This window comes from Limtongia smithiae (assembly GCF_038497785.1).
Source record: "Limtongia smithiae strain NRRL Y-17922 unplaced genomic scaffold V1518scaffold_3, whole genome shotgun sequence".
NCBI classification, from domain to species: domain Eukaryota; kingdom Fungi; phylum Ascomycota; class Lipomycetes; order Lipomycetales; family Lipomycetaceae; genus Limtongia; species Limtongia smithiae.
In genome coordinates this window covers 640,456-657,227 of record NW_027117624.1, presented here as the reverse complement: position 1 = coordinate 657,227, position 16,772 = coordinate 640,456, and the positions used below count along the sequence as shown (strand labels likewise).

Sequence of the window (16,772 nt, the reverse complement as noted above, 5' to 3'; positions counted from 1 at the left end):
CACGACAGCCTCCTGTGTGGTAAGGGGCTACCCGCTACTTTATCTGTCCCGCGGTGGTGCCCGTTGTGCTTCTCCTTGGATCCGAGCCAGATCAGACCGTCTCTCTCAGACCACAGGTGCCAACGCCCGCCTGTCGTCGACTCTCGAGAAAGCTGCTGTGGAGCGCTGTCCGTTTCTAACTTTAGACCCGCGGCTGAAATCGAAACTTTGTTGCGTGCACAGCCGTGAAGGGCTGCGGCGGGCGCATCTGCGGGCACAATCAACAATCTCACTCGTCGTTATATCACTGTCGTACGCCGTCAGTGGAGACTATTCTTGCCACAGCCCTCCTGCAAACCTGTTATTGCAAAGCACTCAGAGCTTACGAAGGAACGACAGTGCGCGAGCCTTGCTGCTCGACTAGCTGCTCAGCCTGCTGCCATTCTTCCTACCAGCGCATCTTCTTGATTCCCTAGTGATTGCAGCTTGGCTTGATTGAAGAAATATGTCTTATTATGAATCGCCGCAGCCACAGAGGTAATTTGGGGATTCCTGTTTTGTACAAATCTGGCATCTAACCTATCATAGGCAAACGAATCTTGGATTTGGCGACGACGACACAAATCTGTTCAAAGACACTCCCTACCTGACAGTCAACAATAGTCGCAATGGGAACAACAGCCGAGAACAGCAAAAACTCGCTACCGCGGGCCATTACTCCGGACAATATTATTCGTCCAACAGTCCTCATTACGACGCTAGTATTTCCAACACTCTGAATCAAGACTTCTCGAGCTTGTACGTTAGCGATATACGGCGGCCGTCGTCCCAAAACAGCAGCTACTCACGTTCAAGTCAGGCACTGACTCCGCCTGTTTTTCAATTTGAGGGACAGCATAATAGGGAATCGCCAACAACTACTCCAATCACTCAGCTCAGCTTGAACAATGACACAACATTACCAGTACAAGCGCTACAGACCGAGGAACCCAATATGTTTCAGAATCTTTACTACGAGGACAATCTTTCTCCGGAACAACTAGCACCTTCAACAAATTCTGATTTCCGTCCCGAAGACGGATTTCCGGACGTCACGAATCCGTCGCCAAAGCTACCTGTATCATATCCTACGCTTATTCGAAGACTTCGAAAAATGCAAAACAATTTGCATACACCTAGTGAACGTTTAGATTGGGCTCTCGAAGTTTTGCATCTCTCAGAGTCGTCTGCTTATCTCTTTGCTAAGGACGACAGCTCCATAGTCAGTCTGGCTGAGACCACCATTGCGGAGTTAACTGACGAAGATCTACCCAAGCTAAAGTACAACGTTGGATTATGGCGCTACCAAGGACGATTTGGTATCGAAAAGGATCTTAAGCGGGCCAAGCGATATTTCAAGTCTGCGGCGAATCATGGCTACGCTCGTGCAAACTACTATATCGGTATCATGTACGAGGCCGATGCGAGATACTCTGACGCGATGTACATGTTCCTGCGAGGACAGGAATCCAACGACTGCGCATCGTGTTATGTATGTCTGCACTTCTTGCTCTTATTTGGAAGTTACTAACATTGGGAAACCAGGCACTGGGATGTATCTACATGCGCGGTGCGGACCATCAAGCTGTTGATCCGGAAAAGGCATTGTATTATCTTGGACGTGCAGCTGAGAACGTGGATCCGGACTTCCCTATGCCTGCCTTTGTGTATGGACAGCTTCTTGCTGGCGAGCTACCGGATTGGGCATCGAAACTGCCTACAATTCACATCGATATACCCCAGGCGAAGTACTATATCGAGCTTGCAGCTCAGTTTGGGTGGAGTCCGGCTCAAGTACGCATGGGTGTAGCATACCAGAAGGAGAACTTGGACTGTGAATATAACGCAGCTGTCTCTCTTCATTACTTTGCTGTGGCTAGTCGGACACGGAACTTGGACGCGTACATGGGTCTCAGCTCTTGGTTTCTTGCTGGCGACGACGATATCCTGCCCAAAAACGAGCCTCTGGCGTTCGACTATGCGAAGGCGGCGGCTGATCTGGGAAACGCGCGCGGATACTTTGCGTTGGGGTATTTTTACGAGGTCGGAATCACTGTGCAGAAGGATGATAATATTGCGCAAATGTGGTATCGAAAGGTAACTGTGCTTGTTCTTGGAGCCTACCGTCATACTCTAACCATCAACCAGGCTGCAGAGAGAGGAAACCAGAACGCCATCGAACGGCTTAATGATTCAAGTCGTCCATTTTCTCGAGACGACCATACGCGTCTGGTCAACGGCGTGGTCGAGACTCAACGGAGAATGACAATTCGCCGTACCAACAAACAAGCTACTGAACAGACCGCAGTGGCGGCGGTAGCAGCTGTCAATACTAGCAGCTCCACGAACTCTTCTGAGCATTCAGCACAAAGCTCGCTATATGGAGGAGCTGCGGAGTCGTACAGACCGACTACGGCAAGCTCGCAGTCATCGGAAGAATTTTATGATCCGGTAGCTGATACGTCGGAAGTGGCAAGCAACTCGTATAATTACTCATACCAGAAACCGCCACAAATAAGCTATCAAGGGTACCCACAAGATGCCAGAACAGTATCTATGCCAATGCAGTTCCGCGAGACAAATGAACGGCCGGTTTCCGATTATACATCGATTCCCAATACCATCGGTGTCAATATTCCTTATGCTACTACTGACGAGGCAAATGCGGCTTCTGTTGGCTATAGACGGCCGAGTCCACAAAGACGTATTTCGTCGAGCCCTCAGCTCCAGGTATCGCTAAGCAGAGCGGGCCAATCACCGTATTATCCTACGCAGCAGTCACCTCGTCACATGCAGTCGGACATCGACTGTTTGTACGTACCACGGCAATCTTCGCCTAGTCGATCAATTGGCCAGTCCGCCATGTTCCCTACCGTCGCCGATACATACAGATCGCAGTCCTTTGTACAAGAACAGAATTCGACAACCAATCCTCCCACAGTAGATACACAACAATATGGAACCGCACAGGATCAAGAGATCAATCGGACGAGCCGCTCGCCCCTGCAACTAGATAGCCGATCAAGTACGTCTTCCATATCAGTCAGTTCGTTACGCCGCAAATCTCGTGTGTCCAGCTATGCGCCGCCACAGAGCGACCGCTCAAGCACCGCTAGCCGCAAGTCGCTGCCTGCTACCAGCATGCAAAATGAGCTTGATACCCAGGTCCGATCAGTGTCTGCAGCGCCTCCACCAAAGTCGGCAAAACTAGCACCAACCACATTTGAGGAAATGGGGGTGCCCATGGCTAAGCCTGAGAAGGATTGCGCAATTATGTAGTACGACGAAATTGTTAACTGTAACATGAGATTTTATTCAAGTTGGATATCATAATGTTTATTTAATACACTGTAAAAGTTCCATCTCCATTTGCAGTTGGTACGCAATAAAATGTTGATGGCGCAAAGTTGACGAGCCGCTGTGATCATTTGATACCGGTCTGGTTTGTTTTGATCCGCCTTCTCGACCGCACCAGAGCAGACCACTGACGCAATAGCAGTCTCATATTTGTTATATTTGTTACAGCAACAGTCCTTGGAAGCAGGGCCTTCAAACCAAATTATCCTCCGCGCACTCGAGCGCGTGAGATACTGCTGATACCCTCTGAGTCGTGAAATCAATTTCTGAGTGGTGCTCCCTTCTGAGGGCAACTACATGCCAGGATGTCGACGGTATGCTCGGTTTACACTCACTTTTTGTGGAAACTCGAGCACTCCGTCGTGTGCTACAACATGTCTGGACTCTTTATTCCGATCGTATGGGTTATTGGTTTGCTACCGCACACCTTTTCTGTGCTTCTGATCGCGTTCTATGGCGCGCCGTTCAGCAATGTCATTCCGCGCTCAAACTTCAACGGTACAGCACAGAACATCCTCATATGTTAAAAATAACATTGAGATGAAAATATGAATTTTGAGATCTGACAAGTCTTGGATATGAAGGTTTGACGACAAAGAAAGTACCGATTCATATACAGCAAATGGCAATGAAAGCGCAAGGCGCACACCGCAATGGACACGAATGCTTTCCCCTGTTTGTCGCGGCGGTGGTAAGTATTCTCTAGTTCATATTCTGGTTCAACATTAACGAATCATCGCTTATTGTCAAGAAATCTTGAAGGTGAGATCTAACCATATCATGTCGACAGCTTATCATGAACGGATCCCCAGTACCATTTCATAAACAAAATGTGTATGCAATATCCTACGCTGTCCTCCGCATTCTATTCAACACTTTGTACATCTTTGTGTCGTCTGAAGGGTAAGCAACTATTTCCAGTTAGTATCTGCTATCAAATATCTCTCCTGCACTCAAATCTTACTCTGCTATTATCTGATTGATATCGCGTTTCTAATACAACATAGAGTGAGCTTGGTTCGTTCGCTTGTCTGGAATATGTGCAATATTCTCACTTTTTCTATGATAATTGAGGGCGTCGTCGCGCAGATGCGCTTTTAAATTGCCTGGCAGGCATGCGACGCGTCTCAGGAGAACGCATCAGAATATCGGCGGATCTGGACTAGATGTCTATGACGGCACCGAAGCGCTGGAAAGAGGATACTTCGTTGCCTCTTCACTTTTCATTGACATGTAATTATTGTTATCCACTCCGCCAGCGTTGTCTGTGATTTGTGACGGGCTCAGATAGCACACAAAAATTCTATTAACATGAAATGCGTATGATGGCTGCGAGATTATGCACTGTAACAGTACATGTGAGTGAGAGTTATATATTTACAATAAGGAGCCTGCTGTCAGCAGATCAGCAAGCGCAGTGGTTGATCCAGCGAGGAAATGCAATGACCTCCCTAATATTGTACACGCCTCCGAGGTAGCACAGAAATCTTTCGAATCCCATGCCAAAACCGCCATGAGGCACTGATCCCCACTTCCGAAGCTGTACGTACCACTCCAATGCAGAGGCGTCGAGACCAGATTTGAAGATGGCGTCCTGAAGGACGTCAAGTCGGTGCTCTCTTAAGCTACCGCCCACAAGTTCGCCGATTTCTGGCACAAGCAGATCAAAGCATTCGACTGTGGCGTATGCAGACGATGTAGATTCCGAAGCTGGCGATGGGAGCATATAGAACGGTTTCATACTGGCAGGATAGCGCATAACGAAGACAGGTCCATTAGCGTGATGTTTGGCAAGCCATTTCTCATGCTCAGACTTTAAGCTTTCGCCGTCCTTCACTGGATGCTGAAATTTGACAATATTCTTAACTTCCGCGTCCTGCAGTACTTTGACGGCGTCGGCGTAGTTAATTCGCATCCACGGCTTCTCCGAGCCAATCAAACTGCTCCATCGCTCGCTGATTTGCTCTGGGGTAATTATTTCCTCGAACTCGCCTTCTTCCACTTTCTCTTGAGTGGCGTGCCTGTTCACTAAGGTCTTCAGATCCATGATTCTCTTCATCTCGCCCTCCTCAGCTAGTTTGGTGACCGTGTGCCTAATCAGAGATTCCACCAAACTCATGATATCCTCTAAATCATTAGCGAATGCCGTTTCGCTCTCCAACATCCAAAACTCGCTCAAATGTCTGCTGGTCATACTCTCTTCTGCTCTGAAAGCAGGTGTCAGAGTCCACACACGCGCCAGTCCCATCATCATTGCTTCCAAATGCAGTTGGGTCGAAACAGTGAGATACGCCCCTTGTCCAAAAAAAGGAGTCTTTGAGCTTTCTGAAACAATCGTAAAAACTTCACCAGCACCTTCGCAATCTGAGGACGTAATGAGCGGCGGATGCGTCTGCACAAACTCATGGCTGTTAAAATAGTCCGACAGTGCGGCGACAGATCGAGAGCGGAATCGCATCGCCGTGGCAAGTGCCGACGTCCGAAAACGCTGAGCTGGATGGTCTCGACGAAGGTATTCCGGTGTCATATACTTCTTTTGTAGAGGGAATGCGTCATTCTCGGGGAGACCTCCCAAAACTTCAAGCTCACTGACGATGACCTCGTAAGGGTTCGAGGGCCGATTCGGCGCGACTTGAAGTGTTCCAGTGACCTTAATTGACATACCAGTACCCAGTCTTCATTTTCAGTTAATATCGTCGATGTTACGGTGTTCGGTCATATCCTCAGAAGACTTACTTGGATGCGGCATTAGGATCCAAAAACACAAGCTGAAGACTTTCGCTGCACGATCCATCTGAAACTTGCGCAAATGCTATACTCTTTTGCTTCCGAACAGTTCGTATCCACCCGTGTACTATTATCTTGTCTTCTTCCCGGAGTTCCTCTTTGGCTGCCCTTGAGAGAATTGAGTCGATGGTCGCTGGGAGCTCACGCAACTTTTCGAGAGACGCGATCGAGTAAAATCTCTGTTGATTATTTGCTCGTGGAGTAATAGGCGACAAGTCTCTCCGCGATAGAGGTTTTGAAAGACGAAGACATATCGTTGTTGTTTGGTCTGGCGTACAAAAGAGCTCTGCAATACCGCGGCGCCCGCGTCGAAGTAAATACAAACTTCTCCGTTCCAATAGCATTTTGACAGCTGTAAATCAAGTTGGAGTTGTATGGATCCTCGGCAGTTTTGCTCAGCTATCAGGCATTGCTGATGGGAGCGCGTCGAAATGTTAGTCAACCCGTTCGTCGGGCAGGGTCTCCGCATTGTTCTTCCCGCTCTGGTGAAATGCTACCAACTGCCCCCTGAATGTCGTGCTCTTCATAAAATTATGACCACGATCATGAGCCACGAGCGACTCATACTCATTTCAATTGATTCGAGGTTAAATGATGACATTATCTTTGAGTAAACCAGATCCAATTTATTCATACAAAAATTCAAGCAGTAAAGAACAAAACGCCAGTTCCTGCAATCCTGTGATCTTTCGCGCCCGTAGCTAAACCACATGAGCAAATGCAAATGGTCGGCCCACTTGCCATGTGCCGATACCCTCCCTCTATTACGTTTTCGCCACAAGTCATCTCAGTCTTCCAGCTTGACAATTAACGGCCCGACCGATTTGATATTGTATAAGCTGTCGACGTAGGCCCTGCTGGCTCTACCAAGTGCCAACAACAGTGCGCTCTCTTCTTGTTTCAAATCGTGAAGCGTAACTACCTCCCGCGAAGCAAGTTTTTTCTTGATATCATCGACTTCAATCATGCCCAGTAGTGATCTAGACAGAATCGTTAGCGTCAGACTCCGCAGAGCAAACGGATGGGATAGGTTATACCTGTAGTCAACTTCTGCACGACTCTCTATCCGATTGTCGGAAGTGCCAACAGTAAATATATCAATCAAATTCCTATTCATGAAAGGTCAGACAAAGTACACTAGGCGCATCATATCAGTACTCACTCTTCGGTTAGAGCTACAATTCGTGCTCGCGCTGCGTTTCGCCGGCTGATTATTTCATCATCTGGCATCGACTCGGGTGGCATAGTCATACTCCTGTTAATATTATAGTTAACCAGGAATTCAAGATATCGCGGAAACTGCGGTACGTACGTCGGTCCATACTCGTCTAGAAGACCCGTTCGCTCTTGAGGCTGCATTGCACATTAACATAGACCCGCGCCGGGAGAAGCACAAAACATACGTACAAACAAGTCATCGCCATCTTGTTGCCGTGCACACGAAAAACATATACCCATTGCGTGCTCCTTCTTGTGGCTGAACGAAAACGAGCAGTATGAAAAACAAGAAGAACAAGAGCAGCAGGGTCGTCAAGCGCGCTGAATCTGATAGATAACTGAATCGAAGACAAGACTGAACCGGATCTTGAACCGGGAATGAAACCAGCGCCGGAAGCGTGCGGCTGTCCACGTCATAGATGCCCAACGCGTTGCCGGAACCGGTTCAGGGCACGTGTTGCTCTAGTCGCGAGCTACTCATCCACGAGATCAGGACCACCACCGACTATTTTCTTCTCAGTTCTACTCGTTCTGTTCTTGTGCTCTCAGGTGCCGCGTTACGCGTGCAGTTTTTCAGCAGATGTCACTTGCACCGGTGATCTTGCCATTTACTCACTGGCCTGTTGCCTACGCCGAGGTCTTCGAGCCAAAGCAAGCGGAAGTCCCCGAACCTACTGACGAGACCCCTTCTGCGGATCTTTTGAAGGCGCTCGCTCATCTACCATCCGATATTGTTCTCACATGCGCGACTGTGTTTTCCCGAGGTGTGATTCTTGGTTTAGCCAGCGGTGCCATTGAAATTCTGGAATGGGACGATGGGTTCTCCCTCACACCTCTCTCGACAACTGCCGGCCATAGACAATCACCTGTCGTTGCGCTTCGGCGAATAGCAGCAAAAGACACCGATGGTCTTTCTGAATTGCTTATCAGTGCGGCAGAAAATGGGTAACTTTACTTTATGTTCTTGGCTTTGCAATGTTTTGATTTTAACTGTGATCTAGGGAGATCATGAAGCACTCCCTACCGTCGGGACGCGTGCTGACTTCCACTTCCGTGCCTTTTCGACCCAACGGCATCGTACCTATTGATGTTTACGTCATCATATATGGAAAGTCCACGGAAATTCGAATACTGCACCAAGCTACTCTGGAACCGCACATCATCATGGAGGGTCTTCTCCCAACCTGGCCGATTCCATTTCCTCTGTTCGCTGAACGCATGGTCACACTCAACTCCTCAGGACATGGTGAACACTGGAAAATTTGGCCGGACGAAGCAAGAGTAGAACGTATTACTGCTCTTGGTGCGCCTGTCTCTCTTTTCAAGCCTCCGGACAAGCCAAGAAGGCGCTCCCTCACTCGCCGTATTAGCAAGTTAACTATGCACGATTCCTCAGCTGTCAATTTGGGAGATCATTCTTACGGTTCAGTTATAGCTGTACACAACGTGGGCGACATTATGTGGCTTGTACTTCAAACGAGTGGATGGTGTCTCTACAAATGGGAAGAGGACTCGTTTGCGCTTGTGCGTGATCATAAGCTACCAGATATCGCAGGCGCATCTTGCAGCGACGCTGTTGACGATCAGCATCGCAATTGGTTCGGTGTATGGACTAATACCGGCGAGATCACCTTTGTGGTTATTGACAAGGCGCTTGGCAAAACCAACTGCATCATAAACAATCTTCCTGCCAGCAAAAAGCCAAACAATGTAAACACTCTCACTATGTCATTTTCATACACCACAAAGCATCGACCACACAAAGACATTCTGTTAACGCCGTGGGCCGTCGACCTTAAGGATATTGTTGTTGAATTTTTCTTCAGTGATGGTGAGATTCGATATCGCATAGGCGATCTAAGAACTTTCACGTGGAACGAGAAGTCATATTCCATACATCATCAGCACCACTTCTTTCAGCTGAAGTCCCCTGCGAAATCATTTGCACCTCCTACACCACCTGCAACAGACAGAATGGAGGGCCAACTGCTAACTGAGGTAAAACCGCCGTATGAAAGCAGTGGCAGTCCCCCTGGAGGATTACCATATGCGTCAGTCTCTTCATTATCTACTTGTCTTAACGCGGCGCCTGAGCTAAGTCCGACATCTGGTCCTTGCGATTCTAGCACTGTGTTCAATGGCATGTTGGCAATCGGCTGCGGAATCTACGTCAATTTCTACAGTTTAACTCGCTATTTGCTTGCATTTGAATCGCCAGAGAGAACGATCGAGATTCCCGAAACCAGCTGCAAAGTTTCTCTACTTTCCTCCGTTTTAACATGCAATGGAGTCGAATTTCTGTTAATTGGTACCAGTAGTGGTAACGTATACCTTGTTGATTCGCGGAATTGGAAGCTTTCCCATCGTATTGCATTATCTGGATCGCCAGTTCTCTATTCATTACCTCTCACTGGTCGATCTAATCCTTACATCCGTGATATTGTCGTTGTTGCATCGCGCGATGGTACAGTCTGCTTAGTGAATCTTCGAAAGTTAAAGAATGTGTTTACTGTTCCAGGTCACTATGCACAGATTCGCTTGATGGCAACGCCAAAAGATTCAAATATGCTGGTGATTCTGTACGAGGATTACTGCGGCAGGTTATGCAATTTACGAAATGGCAAAATCGAAAATCAGAACGAGATCAACATAGAAAATGAGGAGGAGTGGGAAATTTCGTAAGTCTAGTTTCAGTAAGAGCTTAAAACACCGCATCTAACTATTGCAGGTTCATGAAATTGCGGCCTACAATTCCGGAGGATAAGCTGATGTATACAGATGCGAGATATGCAATCAACGGATCTTCCACAGTATTCGTGAATGTGTGCATGCTACTGCAAGACATCAATCGGACGACGGCCAGTTTTACCATCAAAGAGCCAAGAAATGGTCTGTCTGAAATCCCGCCCTCTATCACGACAGCAAAGGCAATCGTTTCGGCATTATATTCTTGGCAGGTGTTTGAAAGTCTTGACGAAGATGATGGAATCGATCTCAGTTCAGATCTCGTTGATAACAAGAAGATGATCGAGTTATTATTTTTGAGAAAATTTTCGTCAATGCCAAACAGCGGCGAGGGTGCTATTACTTCGTTGACGTCGATTCCAGCTACACTAGGATCTCGTGGAATTGGGAACACGTTGACTGTGTTTCATGCGCACCAGGATATACTTCAGGTCAGCGGAGAAATAACGTCAGTCGTGTATCTAATCTGTGTTGCATTGGCACGTGTACTTTTAACTGCTCAACTGGCTCAGGATCAGTCAGATTCTGATCTTCGACTTGAGAAAGCTGTTGAAGCTTACTTACATCGTTTCACTGCGGTACTGTTTAATGTCTCGGAGAAGGTTAAGGGTCAGCTCTATAAAAGACCGTGGCTCCGCGGGTTTGCCAGGTTCTGGGGTACGGAAAATTCGGATATACGAATCGCGGCACGCGATTGTTTGGCTGCACGAATCAAGCAACTCGACGACCGTCCAAAGGAACTGTCGCTGACCATTTCGCGATGGCGCATTCTCCTCCCAGGAGTCGTTCCTCCTGAGAACAATAACCGACATCGCTCCTTATCTCGAAGACGAACTCTGACGGGGAGTGGTAGTCCGACACAAGAACGAAGGTTGAGTTTTCAGAAGCTTGAAAGAGTGATGACGGGCAATACCGATGATCTTGCTGGAGTGGACGAGGTCATAGACGAGTCGAGCCCAACAATATTTTCGCAAATGGGGGACAATCTAAGGGATGCTATGGGAGGTTTTCAGGGCGACAATTGCTTTGGACGTCTCACCGACTCTGCGATCCAATCCGTGGTTATTCTGAGTAGCATCGCTATTGCAAACGCAAAATATGTGTCCCATGTCACACACAGGGAAATTGCGACCGCTGTGGAGTACCTTTTGCATCGGCAAGACGCTAACAATAGCGGAGGTCCGGCGTATGACAGCAAAGAGACAAAGGATGTTCAAAATATTGCCATTGAATTTGTTGGAGAAGGATGGACAATTTGGGGCGACGATAAATTTTTTTCAACGGACTCTACAATTTCTCGGCTGATCGACTTTTTCGCTGCTGATCCGACACCGTTGTCGAGCAAGAAGACTACAAACATGTCAAATGACCCGTCCTCTGCAATCTCTGATGAGAACCGAACTGTTCTTAGTAACGACGATATATACCGGCATGAGATTCTAGTCGCATCGGTACTGTCAATTGCAACACATTCTATTAACCGGTTGATAGAAATATGTGCTGAGATCATTGCAAAAGCTGCGGATGCACAGACTCGTATTGGCGCAGTTCGCTTGATTTATTATGCTGTTCGACGAAATCCGGAACTGTTTATCGATAGGCTTTTCCCTCTCGTGGATGCAATGGTTGCGGCACTTGATCCTGCCGTTACAGCCATCCGGAATAAGATTGTGAGCAGTATAACGTCGTTATTCAACATTCTGGTACTTACGTTTCCTGTCATCGCTTCTCATCGCGCACAACAACGTCTGGCACTTGCTCTTCAACCGGATGTTGTACTGGTCTACGATCTTAGATCTGGTACTCAAATGGCTGTACTTGAGGGCGCGCGTAACCAGTGTCTCGAGATACAATTTTCGCCGGAAGGGAGGCACGTGCTTGGAATCGACCGTGTGTCTAAAGAGGTGTACGTGTGGAAGCTGGGGCATTCGCTTTTGAGCCTCATCCAAAGTATTGGTGGAAATAATACTTCCCACAGCGCTTTTTATCAGCATCATGAGCACCGCTACATAGAATACGCGGGAACTTCAGGTAGTTCACCTGGGCGAGACCTAGTCTTTCCCAGATTTGTTGGAAAGCTGAAGGAGCCTTTCCAATTTTCGGATTTACAAAAGGACAACAAAGGTATTACTGTTAATTGGAAACAGGAAAAAGTTGTCGAGGTTTTAGTGGATGGAAGTTCGCATATTTTCGACTTTGTTAATACTTAAACGGATTTGATTTTGATCGTTCCAGCATAGGGAGTAACTGGTAATGTTTTTATGCTTTTGTTTGTTTCGTGTTACAGTTGAACATTAAATCATTGGCTGTCACAAATAATTGGGAATCAAAATTGTGTTCTTTCACTTAAATTCTTTGGCGAGCTTGTTGATATTCTCCGGATCGATGATGTGAACTCCCTTTTCGCCGTTCTGGATTGTGACAAGCGCAGCCTTTGCGATATCCTCTGCCTTGTTGCCGACATTTGCCAGCATACCGCCGATAACAGGGACCTTCTCCAGTCCGTAAAACAACTTCATGAATATGCGCTCGGCAGGACGATTCTCGGTTCTCTCCCCGAGGATCAAGCCAGGACGAAGGATGATTGTGGTGTCAAAGCCGAGAGCAGACACGTCCCGGTCAAGCTCGCCCTTCATGCGTGAGTACGCAATCCGCGAGTCTGCAGATGCGGTGGACGCGGAAACGATAACGTAGGTGGAAGCACCGGCAGCCTTCGCGGCCTTGGCGATCTCGAGGTTGAGCCTGTAGTCGATGTCATACTGCTTCTCGAACGAGCCGGCGGTACCCTTCGTGGTTCCGAGTCCAGAGAACAGAATCTTTGTGGTTGATGGAAGGGAAGCAAGAAGGTCTTGAGTAACGGTGTTGGTGAAGGGGACGACGGACTCGGCGGCGGACTCAATAGGGTGACGAGAGAGTGCGGTGATTGCGGTGATGTTTGGCAGTGCCGTCGAACGCGCGAGCGCCACGAACTGCGATCCGACGAGACCGGTCGCGCCGACAACTGTTAACGTAGACATTTTGTTAGGTAAATATATAAGTGCCAAAAAGAACCACGCAAAGGATAGGTTGATCGACTGAGATGAAGGCGAGGACAACCGACTTTAAATCATGTCTGACGGTGCGGCGCGCATCTTGCGTCATCAAGCACGGCAACAACCGGTTCCGCAACGCCGACTGCCAATTGTGTTGCGATAAGCGTGGCGATGATTCTGAAATACAAGTGGGACTAGGCATGAGGAGAATACGTGCTAACTGCAATTGTTCGAAGAAACGAAGCGAAGATAGATGACAGGGATACGGTCACGCGAATGGTGGTTTCGCATATATAGTACTGTGTTAGCCGTACGGTCAAATTGCTGGTTCTACAGTTACATCGACTGCTCCTCGTACTTTTTTGCCAAATTCCTCATATCCGTGCAAGAATAAATCTCAACCCCCTTCTTATCTGTGTCTTTCAGCAACTGAATTGTCGCTTTTGCGATATCTGCATCGGAGACACTTGCGGCGGCAACCCATCTCTGTAAAATCGGCGTGCTGAGCAGAAATTTGACCACGTGCAGTGCAGCCGTGTAGTATCCTCGGTCGTGTTCCTTCTTTTCCTCTGGGGTAGCAAAATGCCTGGTCCCTAAGACTGCGCCGGGATGTAGAATGATCGTACGGTCGAAGCCGAGAGCGATTATATCCCTCTCCGCGTCGCCCTTGATGCGCTGATGTTCGAACCACGCATTCGAGTTAGCGAAGAGCGCCGTGACCAGGATATATGTCGTAAGATGTCCTTCGCATTTCTCTTTCGCCTTCTTTGCAATCTCGACAGTAAGATGATGGTCAACAGCTCGCTGCGCAGCGTAAGATCCAGCTTTCTGATATGTCAACCCGAGAGCGGAGAACAGCACCGTTGTGGACTTTGGAATGCTGGCACCAATATCAGGAGTAATAGTCATTGCAAATTCAGGCTTTGACGGCAGCGTAAAATCGATCAATGGACGGCGTGCAAGAGCCGCGACATCAGTGATACCGGGAATGTGTCCAGCAGGGGACGAGGACAGGATGCTAGCCGTAGAGTCGACGAGAGCGCGGCCTATCAGTCCATTGGAGCCAATAATCGTTAAAGTAGACATTTTCATATATTGAGATGGTCAAATATGAATGAGAACAAAGGTGAAATGAATTTCATACACACAGTAGGGAGCAACATATATAGTTGAGGATGTCTCTGCTGACTTTCGAGGCAGACGCGGCTGAGCACGATGTGACACTCACGCGGCGCGAAGCGACCAGCCGTGAGGCCATACCTAGTCGAAGACTCCAGCCGTGCACCAACTCTGTAGTCCGTACTACGCAAGTGCTGCAAAGTCTTCGCATCAACTGATTTATAACACCGATTTCTACTACCTGTATAGCGACTCCCCGAGTCTCTCATGATGACAGTCGAACGCCAAATGGCCCTAACCCGAAGAGATGTCATCGCGGGCCGTCAGATTCGCAACTGCGACAAACTGCGCCGTGCGTCAGCAATCCGCGCTGCGTGCCATCGATCGTCCATCGTCTTCACAGTCTTTCCGACAACCCAGCCTATTGAGGCAGGACAATTCTATATCCTTAGCACCGGTTTGCTGCTCAAGCTACTGACGAGCGAGTGGATCGGCCGCATTTACTATTAGCCACGGCTTTCGAGCTTCGGAAGATTTTGTGCGCACTACTCGTCACCTTTGTGTTTTCGAGCTTCGAATTCGGCGTCATCGGCGATACCATTCAAGACTGGAGTTTTATTCTGTGGGTATTGAGAAGCTCGTTTGAGAACTTTGAAGTACTTCTTGTTTACGCGTACCTGTGGACCTGCTATTGTCGGTCAATTCCAGCTCTCACCTACTGGACTGAGTGTCTATACAGCCTCTACGCACAGCCGTGTATTGAACGAGCACACGATCGTCAGTTTGACAAATTCCCGCGTCCGACTGACGACACCCCGAAGTTATCCAACCAGCCATCTTTTCCACGACTTATTGTTCAGCGCATCAAATTCGGAATTTCTATGCCGTTGCCAGGACTACCTGGATGGGTAGCCTCTCAGATTGGTCTGGGGGTCGCGAACGCGATCGTGGTTGGATACAGATCTTATGAGCGCGTTCACTTTATTATCAAGAAGAAGGTCAAGAAAATCAGCAATGTCTTTGTCTCCGCGGTTAAGGGTCGCGAGGAAGGTGCGGGTGCGGACGGAACTTTGGCTGCGACTACGTCTGACGCAATGCGCGGATCTACTGCAAATTTGACTACAGCCGCCAGTCGTAATAGTACATTTGGAACGGCATTGCGTGCATCTGACTCTGGCGACTCGCCTCCTCCCTCAAATATATTCACTCGCAGAGAAGCCGACAAAGAAATCAAGACTCTGCTTGAAGACACGCCGTCAATCGCTATCTTCTTTTTAAAGCCAGAACCGCATACCGACCGCAGGATCATCCACGTGTACAACAACCAGGGCGAAAAGGTCTACGTGCTTCTTCGCCCTTCTGCACACTCGGATACCTGGACCTTGTCATACGAAGACGGCAGCGGCGATCTCGCGACGATCTACGCGGGCGCGAAAGACGGGTACGGCGTCGGCACGGGCATTATTGCGGCACGCGCAAGACCCGGAAAATACATCCTGTTCAACAACCCACATGGCGGCGGTGGTCTGACGTACCGAAAGGTATCGAAGCATTGGACGCCTCAAGAGGGCACGCTGCGAACGTTCTACTTGTCTGGAGCCGCACCGTATTCGTGGAACAAGTACGGTTTACTCCAACGCAAGATCTTCATGGCACAAGAGTACCTGTTTACTGACCCTGCGGTGGGAAGCCCCGCGCTGGTACCCATGCGTGCAGGCGTCGCAGTGCCGACCGACTGGGTGAGCGCCTCGGTCGTTGGGTCTTCGATCCCACCCTCTGGCGTATCCACGTCCGATCCGACCATGCTACCGCCCGCATATCGTGGTCCCTCTCAAGCGCGCATGAGAAGATCTGTTAGCAACGCGACCATCAGTCGTCCAGCTGGTCCTGCCCTCAGTGCTAACACGTCTCCTCTCCTCCGTCGCTCAAGTGGCGCCTCACCACCCGCCTCGCCACGAATTAATATACCCTCACGCACCATTTCTGTGTCCTCAGTACCGATGTCGTACGCACCGTCTCTGCAATCCATGTCGACTGCAAGCAGACATTCCGCGCCGTCGTCATCACGCGCTACCTCTGCCGCTGCTCTTATTGATGCATTAACAGTTCGCGAAACCATTGCGCATGCATCAAAGATCTCGAAGGAGATGACATGGCGTATCGCGATTGACACTGACAAAATCTCTCCTGAAATTGTGATCGCCACGGCTTGGATCAGCATATTGACCCAGTGGGGTACTAAAATCACGTCATTTGGTGTGAAACTGCCGGATAACATATCTTGATACCTGTTGTCGTAGGGGATGATTATACCACTATTCTGAAATTCTGATTCATGAAGTTAGAAAAGTTGTTGCTATGAAATAGCAGCGATATTAATTTGTTTTGTGCGACAGTCTGATATTTCCATGACTGCTTAAGTATAGTTACTGCTCTTCCCTTGACAATACACTCAATAAGTCATTTCAATTCCAGTGAGCGCGTAACCGTGGGAGA

The 16,772-nt window shown here is 48.5% G+C and overlaps 7 protein-coding genes across 7 annotated transcripts; 4 read left to right on the top strand and 3 right to left on the bottom strand.

The window, feature by feature from the left end:
• The first annotated feature begins 356 nt into the window (after positions 1-356).
• V1518DRAFT_206071 (uncharacterized protein) lies at positions 357-3,494 on the top strand. Its single transcript, XM_066900904.1, has 4 exons — positions 357-516; positions 568-1,510; positions 1,564-2,115; positions 2,167-3,494. Exons 1-4 carry the CDS (start codon positions 485-487, stop codon positions 3,295-3,297), a joined length of 2,658 nt encoding a protein of 885 aa, XP_066760748.1. The 5' UTR covers positions 357-484; the 3' UTR covers positions 3,298-3,494.
• On the top strand, positions 3,487-4,766 carry V1518DRAFT_413630 (uncharacterized protein). The gene is made up of 4 exons (XM_066903358.1): positions 3,487-3,873; positions 3,960-4,066; positions 4,166-4,278; positions 4,383-4,766. Exons 1-4 carry the CDS (start codon positions 3,681-3,683, stop codon positions 4,474-4,476), a joined length of 507 nt encoding a protein of 168 aa, XP_066760747.1. The 5' UTR covers positions 3,487-3,680; the 3' UTR covers positions 4,477-4,766.
• On the bottom strand, positions 4,468-6,633 carry V1518DRAFT_413627 (uncharacterized protein). Its single transcript, XM_066903357.1, has 2 exons — positions 6,112-6,633; positions 4,468-6,050 (listed from the first exon to the last, which is right to left on the bottom strand). The coding sequence occupies exons 1-2, from the start codon at positions 6,504-6,506 to the stop codon at positions 4,781-4,783; spliced, it is 1,665 nt and encodes a 554-aa protein (XP_066760746.1). The 5' UTR covers positions 6,507-6,633; the 3' UTR covers positions 4,468-4,780.
• A 1,234-nt stretch (positions 6,634-7,867) lies between these two features.
• Positions 7,868-12,451, top strand: V1518DRAFT_440790 (uncharacterized protein). Its single transcript, XM_066906419.1, has 3 exons — positions 7,868-8,325; positions 8,382-10,058; positions 10,109-12,451. The coding sequence occupies exons 1-3, from the start codon at positions 7,961-7,963 to the stop codon at positions 12,333-12,335; spliced, it is 4,269 nt and encodes a 1,422-aa protein (XP_066760745.1). The 5' UTR covers positions 7,868-7,960; the 3' UTR covers positions 12,336-12,451.
• V1518DRAFT_413620 (uncharacterized protein) lies at positions 12,340-13,213 on the bottom strand. The gene has a single exon (XM_066903356.1). The coding sequence runs from the start codon at positions 13,140-13,142 to the stop codon at positions 12,468-12,470; it is 675 nt and encodes a 224-aa protein (XP_066760744.1). The 5' UTR covers positions 13,143-13,213; the 3' UTR covers positions 12,340-12,467.
• On the bottom strand, positions 13,214-14,656 carry V1518DRAFT_413619 (uncharacterized protein). The gene has a single exon (XM_066903355.1). The coding sequence runs from the start codon at positions 14,247-14,249 to the stop codon at positions 13,494-13,496; it is 756 nt and encodes a 251-aa protein (XP_066760743.1). The 5' UTR covers positions 14,250-14,656; the 3' UTR covers positions 13,214-13,493.
• A 501-nt stretch (positions 14,657-15,157) lies between these two features.
• Positions 15,158-16,561, top strand: V1518DRAFT_371827 (uncharacterized protein; the record flags this gene model as incomplete). Its single annotated transcript, XM_066901368.1, has 2 exons — positions 15,158-15,986; positions 16,113-16,561. The coding sequence occupies 2 exons, from the start codon at positions 15,158-15,160 to the stop codon at positions 16,559-16,561; spliced, it is 1,278 nt and encodes a 425-aa protein (XP_066760742.1).
• Positions 16,562-16,772: the final 211 nt, after the last annotated feature.